General features: G+C 34.4%; 1 protein-coding gene across 1 annotated transcript; it reads left to right on the top strand.

Annotated features, from left to right (window-relative positions):
* The first annotated feature begins 14461 nt into the window (after positions 1-14461).
* Positions 14462-16498, top strand: LOC127839639 (myosin-9-like). The gene has a single exon (XM_052368023.1). The coding sequence runs from the start codon at positions 14462-14464 to the stop codon at positions 16496-16498; it is 2037 nt and encodes a 678-aa protein (XP_052223983.1).
* The last annotated feature ends 960 nt before the right edge of the window (positions 16499-17458 follow it).

The raw sequence follows: 17458 nt of genomic DNA, 5'->3' as shown, positions 1-17458 counted from the left end.
TTCGCAAATTTTCGTTTTAGTTATAATATTTGTGAGGAAACACTATTACTGAACATTAACCATAGTCCAATATAGCCATTATATGTATTATTTGACGATTTGAAAACCTAAAAATTATAAAGCGTTGCAACGCAAAACGATTGAATAATTTGGAGAGTTCTGTTGTTGTTGTTTAAATTTACGAAACTACGAAGATTGCTTATATAAGGTATAAAATACTTTAATAGTGTATACTCGGCGGAATAGCCGAGAGGGCTTATGCGTTTTTACTTCAGAATAATTCCTGGACTCCGGGGGTTAATGGTTCGAGCCCTGGTACCGGCTACTTTTTTTTCCTTTTTTTTAAATTTTATTCTTGATTTTTTTACTGGAGCTTTTAAGATCCAATGTTTACATATATCAATATAAAGCATTTTATGACAAACTTCAAAATATGCCAAAATCTGTGAAAAGGCCAATTTAATGACTTGAGTTACAGTAAGTTGAACACCCAGGCAGATTCATCGTTTTATATGCATTGAACTGTGATAAAAATAGATTGTACATAGTGTAGTAGCAAATAAGTGTAAATACAGAATTATCAATTATTATATCAAATGATTATCAAACAATTGGGGTTGCCAAATTTCATATGATGTCTGCCTAGCTACCAGTCAGTTACAGTTTGATCCTCGTTCGCACGGAGGGAGCGTTTTTACTATCTCTTAACACATCAAGAAATTGTTCAATCCAGAAAACCGTTTCGAGAGCGGTTCAATAAACCTCATATGTTCAGTGCAATATTCAGTTGAAAATAAACTGGTTTATACTAATAACTAATATAAACGTCATTAAAATTATATCATGCACATTTATGAATGTTACCTCTATGCAGGTACGATTTCAGTATTGGAGGTTGGTTATTTATTTCAAAGGCGCAAAAAATCATGAAACTCTATTATGCATATATTGCAGTGTGCCAAAGGAATAACGCTGATGGTTACTCAACATAGTGATGACAGATGAGATTTCTTCATATGTCCATTTTCAGTGACGATTTTACAATTTCCTGTTCAAAAACTTCGAACTCAGCTGAAGCACATTTCCACTTCCAATGGGACCACTTATTAGTCAACGTTCTCTTCATTGCGTACATATGTTATACCACTGCGCTTTCCGCTTACCGTGCTTGCTAATAATTAAAACATTGTGTCTAGAAATGTTCAATTGTAGTTGTCATGCCTATTGGCGATGTAGTATTGAAAATAGTACACAATGTCGCTCCATGTATCAACGTTTGAGTTATGCAATAACTCGTTTGCTGAATCATATTTTACCACCCGGCATCCTCCGTAATCGACCGGCCATCTCCGTTAACGCCCAGCCACATACGGAACCGCCCGGCCTATTCCGTAGACATACTATGAATACTTGCATACATGGATATCGACTGATGTGAAGAATCCCGTCTCTCACACGATGAAATGTTAAAGGCAATGTTTTAAGCCAATACGATCGGTATCGGCTAATGTTCGGTGTTGACGGTTGGTTGAAATTGTATACGAAGGCGTGGTTATCAATAAAGTTTAGAAATATCAATTTATATAATCACAGTTGATGTACGAACCAATCAAATGCTGAACTTACACGGTTCGGTTCGTTTAATGTTCTCTTTCATCTAGTTATATTATCAGTTAATTGGGTTTACGTCGAACACCTCTGTAAGGCAATTTATAATTAAATGAAATAACTTATATACACTAGCATATTAGATTTGAACAATACGTACCAACTAACAAAACAAATCATGGAAATCAAAGTTCGTGTAATATTTGTTTCGCTTGTAATCGGTGGAAACTGCAATCAAAGGAACATTCAGTTTGCAAAGGATTCTGCACTTTCGGGGTTCATATGTTCAGCTACGGAACAAATTGGCGATGCCATTCTAACACAGACCATCCAGATGTGCATGAGCGTGTGCGCTAGTACCGACGGTTGCAAGTCGGTATTTTACACGCATTCTGAGTGCGTTTGCTGCCGGTCTCGATACAGGAAGGCTGGCGATGTGAGGCTGCTGCCGATGGCGGGAAGTTTAAGCTACAGAACCGGCAGAGTAAAAGATGCGATATGTTATATCGTTTGTATTACGCGCTCTAGCGCAAATTGCCCTCATTGACACTCTCCTATTTGATATGTGCTTTGACATTTGAAAAGGGACCGTGCTCTCTGAAAGGAAAGTTAATGCATGTGCGTAAAGTGTAGTCTCTTATTAACCTCTGCGGACTACACAGGCTAATCTGGGACGACACTTTATGAGCATGCATTAAACCCCATTTTCACAGAGCTCGGCTAAAATTTCATACGAAATCACTCGCGTTAAATGGTATGCTCACGTCTAATATCAAATAGTTGTATAGAATATTAAAGTAAACTATTTATCCAGTCTCATTGTATCATATGTTTTAAACGATACTCTTATACTTTTTGAACTGCTCTGCTTGTGAATTGCGAATGAGAAAGTCGTGAAATAAAATGTATCATCAACTGTAGCAATATAACAAAATACTTACCAAAACAATCGGTTGTTAATATAAGTGTTAAAATAGTGTAAATACCGGTAAGATGATAGTTCAGCAGTAATTCATTGGTTGTGATATTATAAAAACAAGAGTTAAAGGTATAGTCTTTATTACGGTATATATATTCTTCAGTTGTGCGCTGTAATCCGGGATGGTTGTCGCTCCTGGACTCGTGCTATATGATGAATTCGTCAACACTGATGACCTTTGATGAAGCGAATGTAAATTCGTTTTCTCGTTTGCATTTATTCGCATAGTGTTTAGGCATAATTCATCAACAACAAAAAAGTGTTAAATAATAAATCATATCATAATTGCATTTTCCATAAAAATACTTTACATTCCAATTTGGCACTGTCGTCATTATATAATCATCACCGTATTTTATAAAATAATTCTTTAAATATATATTTGAACAGGATTATTGCTCGAGTCTTGGTGTTAGTGCGCACGTCCTGTATATTGATTCGGAAGAGGAAAAAGATGTCGCTTCAAACGTCCTACCAGGTAAACTTGTTTGGCAGTATTTCAATCGTTTCAATTTCCCGAATATACATAACATAGAGTAGTATAGCCTTAAGCATATTTAAGGCGACTCAATTGTGATACAAGGTTTCATTTTAGTGTTAATTAGTGAAGATTGTAAATCCTTACATTATGTCTATGATAAGCAATTCGAACGCGTTTGCATAGTGTCAACAAACGTAATCACATATTGCCAATATCTTTTAAAAATTGATGGTTTAACTTTCAGAAATGGCCGACAGACAGGCTTGGATAGGCATACACTTTAAAGATGGTAGCTGGATCTCGTCCAATGACGGCAGATTGGCTGCGTATGTTAATTGGGCGTTGGGTGAGCCGAATGACGGAAACGTAGAACCTTGCGCTATCACGTGGGGACGTTTTCAATGGCGATGGGCAGATGTTGGGTGTACCCATGAAACACATGCCGTCTGTGAAATAGACATGTAGTTTAAATTGTACCCATCTTCTATCTACAGTGCGCGTAAACGTCAAGAAAGCTAATAAATGCATAGTTCATTGAGGACCTCTTCACTGCCGACTGCGTTTGACAGTTTTTTACTCGAAGCAGTCGTTGTAATTTATTCCATAGCGTAAATATCATCGATAACCAATAAAAACGAACATGGATCGCTCCTTGTATATATTTTTTCTATGATTTTATGTAAATTAGTTGGATTTAACAAATGGTTGCTATTAATAACCCCTAAAGTATCAACCCTTATTTGTTTAGCTCATGTTAAGTTCCTGATCATGTTTATAGGTGATATGTATATCCCACAACGAATTTTTAGACACACACTTTCAGTTTAGTGCATTTGCAGGATAATTAATAATTAGTGAAAGTTTGATTTGCTTAAAACAAATGCCGAAACATAAAACGTTCGTTTTTTTCAATAGAAGAATGGAAGAGTGGTTTTCGCATAGGACATTTCTGAAGGCATGCGTAGCTCTTTTGAGATTGACTTTTCAATTCATGATGTGATGTTGTTGTGTTTTTTCTCCTTTTATAATATATAAATAGTGCGTATATAATTTGCATTTTTATATTTATTCAACTTACTTGACGAAAACAACAGTGACATAACTGTTATCAATAACTCCTTCAACATTTTGCACGACCGAAATAATTTTCGAAGGATTGAGTTGTTATCGAAATATTATCGAAATAAGTTTGCATTGATTTATATTGCTACACTTTTCACAGCAAGATGTTTCGTATTGATCTGTACCTCAACATTTATTGTCACAACTTGTCCATAGACGTTTAATTTACTGTGTATACGCTTGTTTATCAAATTAACACTTAATATGCCACCAACTTGCATTATTTCATTAACATCATTATTTTATCCTTATTTATTTGTCTTTTATTTTGAACTGCATACAAGCTGTAAACATTTATGCTGATGTATTTATTCTGAGATAAGTGATTTGTTTTCTTCGCAAAACAAAATATTGTCATTACAACAAGGTATACATGATAAACTTGAAATGTTATATTAAGAAATGAATTAAGAAAGAGCCAGCGTTAACATAGACATATATTACAAAACTGAACTACCATCTCTGTATTAATATTTACTGAAAACTCACAATGAAAAAGGTCTTAAAACATGCAAGTCGTACGACATTCTTTGAAAATTATTTTTAGTGTGAATTTGGTTCCATGAAGTTAGAGGCATATCACTAACTTCATATAATGTACTTATCTATATAAATGAGGCTTTAAATATAAAGGGAAATACGTTTCGTATTTTGTTTTATACTTCTTACTAAGAAAAACGCCATAAAACATTTAAGTTTTCTGTATTTTGTTTTTCTTTTTGGTTAATTTTAAAATCCGATACGAGCAAAAATGTGTTGATTTTCTGGTTTCGTTTTTATCATGATGAACAAAACAAAAATATGGCATATACACTGAACGTATTGTCAACACATATTAGTTAGTATTCCCGTTTTCAACTTATTTAAACACAAAATACGGAAACAATACAAATTGATTTATGGCGCCTTCATTTGTACCAAATTTAACAAATACCAATTATCATATTTCACTATTGATATTTCAATCTTAATGATGTAAACATAAATGTTTTAACATTGGAAAGAAGTATGTTTCATTCTACCGTGTGTTGATTGCAACTATTTTCTATTTAATTGAAAAGATCTTAAAAGGCATTACGAATTAATTGCCAGCAATGTTAAAACATAGTCGCTAACGAACTTTGTTTACACGTTTACACTTTATACATTATTTAATCCCGAATGCATCATGTTTTAAGAAATAAAACATTTCAAAGTCGAAGTATTAAAACGAAGTATATGCACGAAGTAAACGGACCTGCACGAATTTTCACACTTCATCTGTATAGCATCTTTGTAGACTTGCATGCCAAAAATTAGCTTAATATCTGAAAGCGTTGCGTATAAAACTTCCGGAAAACTGTTATTACAAAGAACATTTTTAAGTCCAATCTAATGTCGGAGTTGTAGATAATTGATATTGTTCATCTGTGTTGATGATGGCAAAATGTAACATGTGAAGTAGATGATAAACATTTTATTAGGAATTAACTTTAAAACTTTAGAGGAGTTTCGAATTCAAGGAGAGAAAAAACAATTACGGTTATATGTCAGTCATACTTTATGATACCGTTATAAATACAGTTTTTTGCTTGTCAAAGTTTGCTTTCAATAGACTCTTTAGATTGGCGGGACCCCTAGTGCTTTGGTATTTAAATATGTTAAAAATGTCAATTTTAGTTGTACAAAATCATCAGTGTGATATTTCAGAATAGTAAAGATATGGATAAACCCATTCGAACTGGAAATATAAATTCATGTGCCTGACAGAATTCTTTGTCAATTGTCGTGTGAATAATATGTTAGCGTTGAATAGAGAGAGGTCTATGTTGCGATACTTAGAACACCGGGAGCGCAAGCCCTGGCGAGCTTTCAGTGTTTCAGCCGAGCAACATATACTTCTCTCTTTTTAACCCTAATCCCAATATTCTATTTATCCCATTGATTATTTATCAACGTGACATTTTACATAAGTATATATTATAACCTTAACAATCATTTTAATTCATTCTTAAAAACGCTTAAAATCTATATAATATTATAACGAATAAAACCATGCGTATTGATATAGAATGTATTTGTTCTGGTTCGCAAAAAAGTCTTAAAAAAAATCAAACAAAAACTGTAAAACGAGAAAAAATATCACCATATGCATCAATTCAATTGTACGCAGCATGCACATTGTAACGCATTACGACCGCAATAAGGAGATTTTACTTTAATATAATTAATTTTATTTTCGAAAGAAAATGATCAATATGGCGGCGATTGCTCCTGACAAAATGATGTCGATGTCAACATAAATGTACATGTAGATTTACACACAGAGTCGTTCTAAACATAAATCATTAAACAAACTTAACTCGCCTAATTTTTCGTGGACGCTACATAATTTGATGGCGACTGAGTCTAGCCTTCACATCCTGTAGTTTGTGACCCAAACACACGATAATCCGTAATAAGTTTATTAAGCTTTAAAACACTTGCTGCAAACGGGTTATTCCCTCTTTATAGACTTTCTTTAATAAAATAACAAAGACAAAGTTTATTAAAAAAAATAAATACCCTTACGTTTACTTAAATCCAAAAGCAAAACAATTCGAATAAACTACTGAACCTAAATACACACCCATCAGTATGTTGTACACACACATCCAAATAGACACGCAAATTTTGAAAATCAATATTACAAATAAGCTAGATCTACATAATGATCTAAATGCTTCGTCTCAACGGTTCCATCCGAGGTAAGGAGTCCATAGAATATGCACTTTTTCATAATTACATCAAGGATACATTAACAAGAAAAAATGCGCATCTTCAATGCTTTATTCCCAGACATCGCATACTAGTTTCGTGTACACCAAAAGATGACATCACATATTATTGGAAAATGACGCAATACGTATTTCATTTATTACGACGTCAATCACCTGATTTATTATACGGATTGCGAAAAATTATGTCCCTTGACTAGATCTAAAGGTTCAAGGTCGTATAATTTTAAAGCTAAAGTTTTCTCGACTCTATATATTTCTTATGAAGAATCATTCAGTGGTAGAATAAAAAGTAGTCCGTGCACGCGACAGGTTTAATCAACAAGTTTGGATACAGGTTAGTTTATTTCGTGGGGTGTAATACCGTCAATGTCGCTACCCCCTCATCGAGTAAACAGAGACATATATGTCCGTTAAAAATAAGAATTGCCGAGGGTACTCGTCGTTTTGGAATAATTATTAAATATGATGTTATATGAAAACCTATTTTATACGGTTGAAATTGAAGATTTGTATACAAAAAAATGTTTTATGCTTAAAATAGATATACTCCATACCAATTGTACATCGAAATCCAAAATGTTTTCGTATACACTTGAATATGATGCATGTGACCGATCATACAATGCGATATAAATATGTTAGATCATCACTTTGTTGAAGCCATGATGCTAAATTGGCAACATGCATTAGATAAATGTTTCAGATTTGTTTGTAAAATATACCGTGGTTGCCTTTGGGATTGCTTTGTCAACTATGATTGGCAGTAGTGATATCGCGTTTCATTATTATTTCATCATTATTAAACCGCTTGCAAAGGTTTATTGTGGGCTATACTTAATTCTTAAAAAAAGACATACAGTGGAGATGCCCTGGCCATTGAAAGCTAATGATTCATTTATCCGCCAGAAATATATACAGACAGACGTTTTCAATCGCTTACCGTTGTGTAAATGATCAATGCAACCATTTACTATCAACAAACCATTGCCCGCTGTGAATCTGTGTATTTCAAAGTTTATGAGGTCCTTCCGAACCTATGGCTGAATAGTTTGTGGAGTATTTCAAAGCGCTCCTATCGAATCAACGTTTTATTCTCAGTCTGTTAAGACGAAATAGGGCTGCAATTTCCAGCTAGTGTTGTCCATATTGTTGTTGTGATGTGAAGATAAAAGACGCCAAGCTTAAATACCCGGAGGACACCTCAGTTTTCAGATATGGTAACCAGCCACTGAACTCACATGCCCCTGGCGTGGGGATTGAACCCGGGTAACCTAGGTGAGAAGCGTTTGTACCAACTAATTAGTGTTTCTCCCAGGCTCTTTTGTAATGCACTTGGGGGCAGCCTCCGCAACCAGATTTTATTAAGGGCATTTTGAAGAACTGCCACCACATCAGACTATGCTTTATTTTGACCACTTACCAAATATGACATGGGTTGGAGAAGGTGAACTTTTGAACTTAAATGATTGCAGTATATATCAGTACTTTCGGAGAAAACTGCTGTAGCAATGACAAGACACTGATGCAAATGCAGTATATATGAGTAGATATTATTGATTGCAGTAGATATGAACAATTATTGTGTTGAGTACGTTTTAAACGATACATTACTGATTATATTGCGGAAGATAACATAAGTGCATTATTTGACTACAGTATATATGGGTTGTGGCTAATGTAACTGCAGTATATATGAGTATCGACTGATATGACTGACGTAAATATGCATAGTTACTAATATGACTGAGTGAGTTTTGGTCTTGACTGATTGGGGTGCAATATATCTGAGTGGTTACTGATCGGATAGCAGTATTTATTTATATATTAGTACTGACTGATGAGATTGTAGTATATATGAATAGTGAAAGTTGTGACAACAAAAGATAAGAGTAGTGTCGTGTGCATCTGCAATAGATATGCGTAGTGACGTTTGCCTCAGCAGTAGATATGAATATTGACGTATGCATCTGCGGCATATATGAGCAGTGACAAATGCATCTGTACTTGACTAATGACTAAATTAATTGAAGTATATAAGAATAGTGAACGCAATGATTGCAGTGATTGCAGTTTATATTGCTTGTTACTGATGTTATAGAAGCAGGTACGGGTATATACTGGCGTGATTGCAATAAATATGACTACTTACTGATGTGACTGCATATTATATATGTAGTGAGAGTTAAGCATTCGGTAGCAATTACAAATGAATGATGTAACTGAAGAAGACATGAGTAGTGTATGTATTGAATGCAGTAGCTATAAGCAGCGTCTTTATTGATTGCAGTATAATAATAACTTATGTGATTGAATGAGTTTAGACAAGTGAGTTATGTGGCTTCAGTATGGCATGTGGAACACGAGTGATTTGACGGCAGTAGATGTAAGTTGTGACTGATATGACTGCAATAGATAAGGGAAGTAACTGAGGTTAGTTTTCATCTCAACATTGTTCGGAATGATATGTTTAAATTTATGATATATTGCTGAAGTTACATAAAGAAAAATGTGTTATTTGCCACTATTTGGAGCATGGGCGTTTTAATATGACAAAAGCCTTTCAGCTATGGCTGTTGTGTTTGGGTAAACACACGAAGTGAAACGCATATAATTTCAGTAGCTACTTTGTTATCATTCAACGATAGAAGCGATCAATGCCTAACAACTAACTAACACAAGTAGGCGTGGCGTAGCGGCATTATCTAAATACACAACAACGGCAACATATCTTGTCAGCTAAGCTCGTTATAAAGTGTGAAGTGCGTGTGGCAAATTGTTTTACACTTCAACACCGTTATTTCGAAGTCGTCGGGACCGGTAAAAAACTTCGGATTACCGATGATTCGAAATAAACATTTGACAGAAGACTTCTTTGTTTCTGTAAAAATAAAACGTTGTGGAATTCGCATGGTTCGGTTACACGCTTACAAAAAAAAGTAAACTAGTCAGATGGCAATATATTTCCACTTTTAACAAACGGAGGAATAAAACGAGTATTTTTCTTGTTTTTATTTTTGTCTAATTACAGAACATATAAAATATAACGATTGGCACAAATTATCAGACATACATACATATGAATACATTTTCGGAAATAAATTATCATTTTTTTAACTAATGCGCGATGTCTCTCTGAACACCGTCGTTCGCGCAGAAAATTGTCCAATGACGATAAAGTTACAGTCTGTTGCATTTGCTCGTGTTTAAGCGTATTTGTTTCGTAATACCAATTAGTTTGTATAAAATGCTGCCTGTCCCGAAGACTTAAAAGATTGTAGCTGATCATCAACGTAAGTGTAATAGTCTATTGAACCTACATTACTGTTTTAAATGCATCTAACAAAAGATGTCTATTTCTTTGTTTAATTTATAAAACTGGCACACAGCAAATCGATTGTAAATATTCCCTGCGAGTAAATGATTCACGTTATCATATGAAGCAACATAATGTATCATTTGAAGATATTAAGCATTTTGAAGCCATCATATTGAATAAGAATCAGGCGTTAATTTACTGTTCCAATTCATTTATAACAAATATCGTTGTTGTATATAGGTTTGCTCGGTTACAAATGGTTGTAAATGGTAATATTACATGTATTACAAGCGTTTATTTTTGTTTGATATGGATTCCAACATTTTTTTAATGTTCTATAAATTATCGGCAATCAAATATGATTTGTTTTAATGCGTTCATTGTGTTTAGAACAATGTTTCTGATTGATCAAGACGTTCCAGTGGAAAATACATTCATGACTTATACCATACATTTTTCAACAATACGTGATCTGAAGCAAAACGACATTTAAATGGTAATTTATTCTTTTATGTTGAGCGTCTGTAATGATTTATTGTGGGTTATAATAAATTATATACAGAAATGAAGACAAACCGAGGTAAACACATGCATCAAATGCTAAAATATTCGTCCATTTGCATTTTAATACATTCACAACAATATACACTTTTTCCATTGCTTACTGTATTTTGGATCATCTATGAAACCACAAAGTATCAACTTAAAAACAAGCGTTGGCCCACTACAATGTGATAGATAGATAGATAGATAGATAGATAGATGTTTATTCAGGAAAAAAGGCAATATGCCCATCATTCCGCATGCAACACATGACAAAGAAATATACAACCGGTTAATGGTGAGATAGATAGATAGATATTTGCATATATATATGGGGAGATATAGATACATTTTGATTGTGAAGATGCAATAAAAAGATAAATAAATAAATAAACGTTTGGAAGCAATGGAAGGAAAAAAAAAATATAGCGTGTATTTGTCTTAGACCAGGGTTATTGGGTCATTTCGGAGAAAAATGTAAGTTCTAGTCTAATGAAATGTAACTAGAGTTTATGTATTAAAAAGTGTAAATTTAAATATGAACGGTATATTTAGTATATATTTGACACACAAAGTTGAGTTAACCAAAAATGGATATTGAATCTAGGTAGCCTTTTTTTTGGGGGGGTTAGATTGTATATTCCTTGTTAGAGAGCCAAAAATATAGAAAAACTCACGTAGGCATGCTATAGTGTTTGATTTCAGGTACATGTACATATCAGGTGCATTTATCAGTAAAAGTTATTTACATATATATTTACATACATGTTTAACAGTTTACAAAATAACATTTGTTATTTACACACACATACACACACGCTTATATATATATATATATATATATATATATATATATATATATATATATATATATATACATACATATACATATATATATATATATATGTTACAGGTCAATAATTGAATCTTTTATAAATAAAATGTATAAATGCTTGAAATGATTTTGTTTTACTTTACATCACCTAATTTATACAGTTCAGGTCCGTCCGTCAAGTTCATCGTATTCGTAGATGTACGTAGGCGTAGGTTGACATATACAGTATCAGGTAAACTAACATCTATATTTATCTTCACCTGTCCACCTGTCCACTCTCCTTTGTTATGCTAATTCCCCTCTAGCGCTGACCAATCGTATGTATATAACATCAATCGTTGATGCTATGCCTTGTTGATGTTGTATACATACGATGAACGGCATTCTTTGATATTCATTAAATATATAGTATTTAAATATATATTTGCAGTTAGTTGTATTTTACCTGCCGTCAGACCAGCCTAAAAGAACCACGTACTGTAACACTGGCGCCCAACGTAGTAAAGCTGGCAGGGGTAACGATACACAAGCATAGATGAATACAGACGCTGTATGGATATGAATACAGATGCACAGATCGGTACCGAGGTATTTTGTAGAAATACAACATGTACATGTACACATATCAACTGGAAGGCAAGTGGGCCCTACATACCTTTATTCTGCCATAAACTGTGTGCACACGAGATCTAGTATAGCTAGCTAGCAGGATTGCCAGGATACCCAAAGTTAACCCCGGGGATAGGATCGTTTTCGCCGACTCACTATTCTACGGATGTTCTAAGGGATCAAAACTTTGGTGTCATTATGTGTGACACTACTTAAATCATAACAATTGAGTTATTCTATATAAACTCTATTTAGTTATTGGAGTTATTTCATATAAACTCTATTTAGTGTGTCATTGTGTTTATCATACACATATTGATTAGTGTTATTCATATAGAAGTGGTTAAATTGTTTTAATTGTGTGCATAATTGTCATTGTTTAAACTTATATGCAACCAACTCACTGACAGGTATATGTTCAGATTATATACACATGTAGATTAGTCCTACATTTTAAACTCCGTATAACAATAGATACCTGGCGGTCAGTCGGCTGTTTATAGGTAAGTGATCAACTGTCTGTCATAACATAGGTAAGGTGTATTGTTGTGTGAATTACCCATTTTACTTTTGCACTTTTTTTTTGTGAAGAACTATTACTTAATTGTAGAACCATCAGCCACCAAATATCCCACTCTTTATTCTAGTCTATAGCTATACTCCTTACACTCTTTATACTAACACTTTTCTAGAAAAAAAGATCTAGTAGAAATGTGTAGGAGTTACACCTAGCTTCATATATTAGTTTATACAGATCACAGTAAAGTTTTGCCTAGATTAGTCTGTAGTCTAATATTAACCCATTGAAGAAAATAAATTATATGAAAAAGGCCTGAGAAATAGAAATTGTATGCATGTAAATGCATATTATTTCATACAGTATTCATGCGTGAAAATTTTCATTTTTACACAGTATTCATTACTTTGTAATTATGAAAGTGGTAGAAAATTAAAACAAAACGCTGTCAATGATTGGAATTCCATCGCGACGTTTGCACGGAGTTTTCGCGTAGCGTGTACATTTTATAAATCGTAAAGTCACGTTTACGATTTATAGATGTAAAGAAATTTCTCAGTCGGAAAAATTTCTTGGATTGAATCGGATTTTAACAGCATGTGAACAAAATAAACACGCAAAGTTTATCGATAGTTTGTCACGTGTTATTGGCGGTATTGAATCTCACAAGCAATGGTTTACCGTTTGCGGGATAGCCGTGACAGTAAAGCCATTGTTTAGAGAAGCGTAATAGTGTTTAAGTGTTGGTTCGAAGTGGGTTCGAATCATCACCAGAGCACATTTTTTTTTGTTTTTGTTTTTCAAGATAATAAATATTGGTTGAATAATAAACATATATAAAATACATAATGTGTGTTGTATATCCTATACTACATACATTTTCTCTATAATATTGGTTCAACAATAATAAAATACATAGACTATAAATGTGTTGTTTACTTGGTATAAATTGAAATAAATAATAACACATACAATATTGTGGCAAAATAAAATACTTGCAAAGATAAATAAAAATTAAAGTGTGTAAAGATACATATGTAATAATAAACATATAGAATAAACAGAGATATTGGGGATAAAATATAAAAGGTGTCAATTGATGATAGAAAGTTGTCACAAGTGGATTGAAAAATACATGATATATGATTTGAAAAGTATGGTATATAATTAATGTCATTGTTTAATTCTGTGAAAGTGAAAGCAGTTAGCTGATGAAGTTGGAGTATAACTGCAAGAATTGTGAAAGTATCGAAGTGTGCACATATAATACTTGAGAGGTGCATGAGGAGTACCATTGTTAGAAAAGGGTTTGAAAAGTTGAATTTGAATTGAAGTGACTACTTTGAAAGTAGCTTTTGAAGTAAGGTGTACTAGAAAGGTTATTGAATAGGAACTTGGAAATTGAATGGTTTGGTGGTAAGGAGTATATATACATACTTGAAAGTTATACTAGTATATGTGAATGTGAAGTTGTAGTGTACTGAATCAGGTGAACTTCTATGAATGAAACAGTGAGATAAGATTTAATATACTTGACTTGATCTAAACTGTATCTACCAGATAAATTTCAATATGGATGAGGATCATATAGTCAGTGAAAGGGAAGAGAGAGCATTAAGAAGGAATATAGAAAGGGAAATTCGAGAAGTAATTTTACAAAGAGATCAATTACTAAGGGAACATAGAGCACAAATGTCTCAAGTAGAGTCGTCTGACACACCCAGAGATAGGGACATATTATCTCAACACGATGACAATGGGAGTCAAAGAAGACGGTCATTTGTTACAACAGAACAAGTGAGTGGGCTTACAATAAATCCATCAGCAGAATTGACTGGTTGTATAGATAGAGACATGAGCAGACGAAATACTCAAGGCACAGGGCCAACTTTATGCAACAGAAATCCGAGCCCACCTATAAATACATCTGTTAGTGATCAGCTTGATTGCGCTTTTGACGTCTCATTAGATGATGTTTTTCGAAGCGTGAGAGATAGGTTACAGGGGTTGTCAAGTAGTATGTTCAACACTGCAGATGAGGATGAAAGTAACAAGCAGAGTAGCGCGGTACAAAGAGATGTAGAACACACATGGAGGAAAGAGTTGGAGGAAAATGAGGTAACACTCCATGATAGTCGAGGTAGAGGACGAGATGTAGAACACAATTGGAGGAAAGAGTTAGAGGAAAAAGAAGTTACACTTCAGGATAGAGAGAGGTTGTTAATGAATAGGGACCAATATATGCAAGCGAAAGAGAGGAAGCTAGAAGATTTTGAGAAAGCTATGCTCGACAGAATGAATAAGATAGAACAAGAATACAAAACAAAGGAAAGAAAGATGAATGAGAAGGAATCAGAAATACATCTGTATATGAGAGATACAGAGAAAAGATTAAATGAAAGACTACAAGAGATGGAAATGAAACATAAGCGTAAAGAACAGGAATTGATAGACAAAGAAAGAAATATAGAGAGATTAAAGAACGAATGGCACGAGAAATTTTTACACCTAAACCTTCTTCAGAGAATACAGGAAGATATGATAAGAGATAGAGATACGCCCTTACACCAGCATGACTACTTTTACCACGAGCAGGAAAGCAGAAAAGAGAGTCCAAAGGACATGGATCATGAGACCTTCTTGAAAGAAGTCACAACAGAAAAGAAAGTTAAAATAGGTGGTGCCTATAGTAAGGAAGCAGATGCACACCGAGGTAAAGATATAGAAATCAAGCAACCGAAAGAGGCTACTGAAATGAAAGGTGTTGAAAGTGCAGATGAAACAAGAAAGAAGTATGATGATAGAAATGACTTAAGATGTCGTGAGAAGTCAGAGGATATAAATAGCAAGTTGAATTTGACATCATTTTCGGGTATGGAGCCAGTACCTCGAAATGAAGCCACTTTTGAAGAATGGAAGCTAGAAGTAGAATGTGTAAAGGCAATTTATTCTGAGATGGTTGTGTTGCAGGCTATAAGAAAAGCCTTAAAAGGACAAGCGAAACGAATTATGCTTCACCTTGGTCCTTATGCTACGGTGGAGATGATAGAAATGAAACTAGAAGATGCATTTGGAAACATAGCAAGTAGAGATAGCATCTTGTCCCATTTCTTTTTGGCAGAGCAGAAGGAGACCGAGTCGATAGTTGAGTGGGGTCTCAGGCTAGAAGAGATGCTTTTACAAGCAAGTAGAAAGACAGCAATAAATGCAAGCGAGAAAGAGGATATGCTGAAAAGGAAATTTTGGAGAGGGCTTCAGAATGAAGAATTGAAGAATGCAACTAGAGTGCACTTTGAGTCAGACATTAGCTATGCAGATTTACAGAAGAAAGTAAGAGCTGAAGAGTTTGAAATAAGGGTACAGAGAGAAAAGAAAGAGAAAGGTAAAGAGAAGCCGTCGTACAAAGCTCGACAGTCTGTTATCAGTTCTTCTGATGACAACAGTGAAGAAATGATGAAACTGCTTATACAGAAGATTGAGCAGTTGGATAAAAAGGTAGATGCACTCCAGAAAGAAAACGAGGAATACAAAAGCAAAACAACTACTCCAGGAAATAGAGACAGAGACTACAGACATTTTAGAGGCCGAGGGTATGCTAGAGGAAGAAACAATCGTGGTAGAGGAAAAGGAAGTGTTCAGTCTGAAAAGGAGCAAAAGAGTGAGGATACGAAGCCTGTAGATGATTTAAACCAGAAAAGTTCTCCACAAAAGGGGGCCTGGAGAACGTAGAGAGAAGACCTCCACAAAAGATTAACATTTTTGACAGACTTATCGGACATTCAAATGAGAGCGAAGTAACTATAAATGGAAAAAAATCATCTTGCCTGGTTGACACAGGATCTATGATCACCACAGTTAGTGAAGATTGGTACAAGCAACTAGACCCGTTACCAGAAATACACACCATAGAGGAATTCATTGTCCAAGGTCCAGATGGAAATAGTTCACCTTATATTGGTTATATCGAGGCAGTTGTCAATGTACCAGGAGTTCCCAATCATGATATTCTTGTACCTGTACTTGTTGTTCCGAATACAGACTATAATTTGGAAGTCCCTGTTATTGTCGGAACCAATGTCCTGAAGTTCATACCACAGTCCGCTGAAGGAAACTTAAGGAGTGGTTGGAGAACAGCTGTTTCTTTTATCAATCACAGAAAGCCGATTGGAATAGTCCGCTCTACGAATGATAAAGAAATCAGCATACAACCCTTTGAATCGATTGTTTTATCAGGGTTTGTAAGGAAATCCGATACAGTGGATTCTGCAATAACGGAGCCATCTGAAAATGTATCCAGCCGGATCGGAGTTTGTCCGCGAGTTGTTAAGCTTAACAATCCGGGTAAATCTTCAAGAGTACCGGTTAAGATTTTCAACATGTCGGCTAAACCGGTGAAGATTCTGCCGAAGTCTGTATTGTGTGAACTTCAAGAGGTAAAGGTGTTGCGAAACTGGGAACCTGAAGTGAATTCAGATGGAGTTCAAAGACAACCCAACAAGCCTGAAAGTGAGGATCAGAAACAAGAATTTATTAAAAATCTTAACCTTAAGATAGATCATTTAGATCCTGATCAGCAGAGACAATTACAAGACCTGTGTTACAAGTGGAAAGATGTGTTTTCACAAGGTCCTTTGGATTTGGGAAACACGGATCTGGTTAAACATGAAATTAAACTGGAAGACGACCGTC

The sequence above is a fragment of the Dreissena polymorpha genome, chromosome 7, assembly GCF_020536995.1.
Source record: "Dreissena polymorpha isolate Duluth1 chromosome 7, UMN_Dpol_1.0, whole genome shotgun sequence".
NCBI lineage: Eukaryota > Metazoa > Mollusca > Bivalvia > Myida > Dreissenidae > Dreissena > Dreissena polymorpha.
This window is presented reverse-complemented; position numbering and strand designations above follow the sequence as displayed.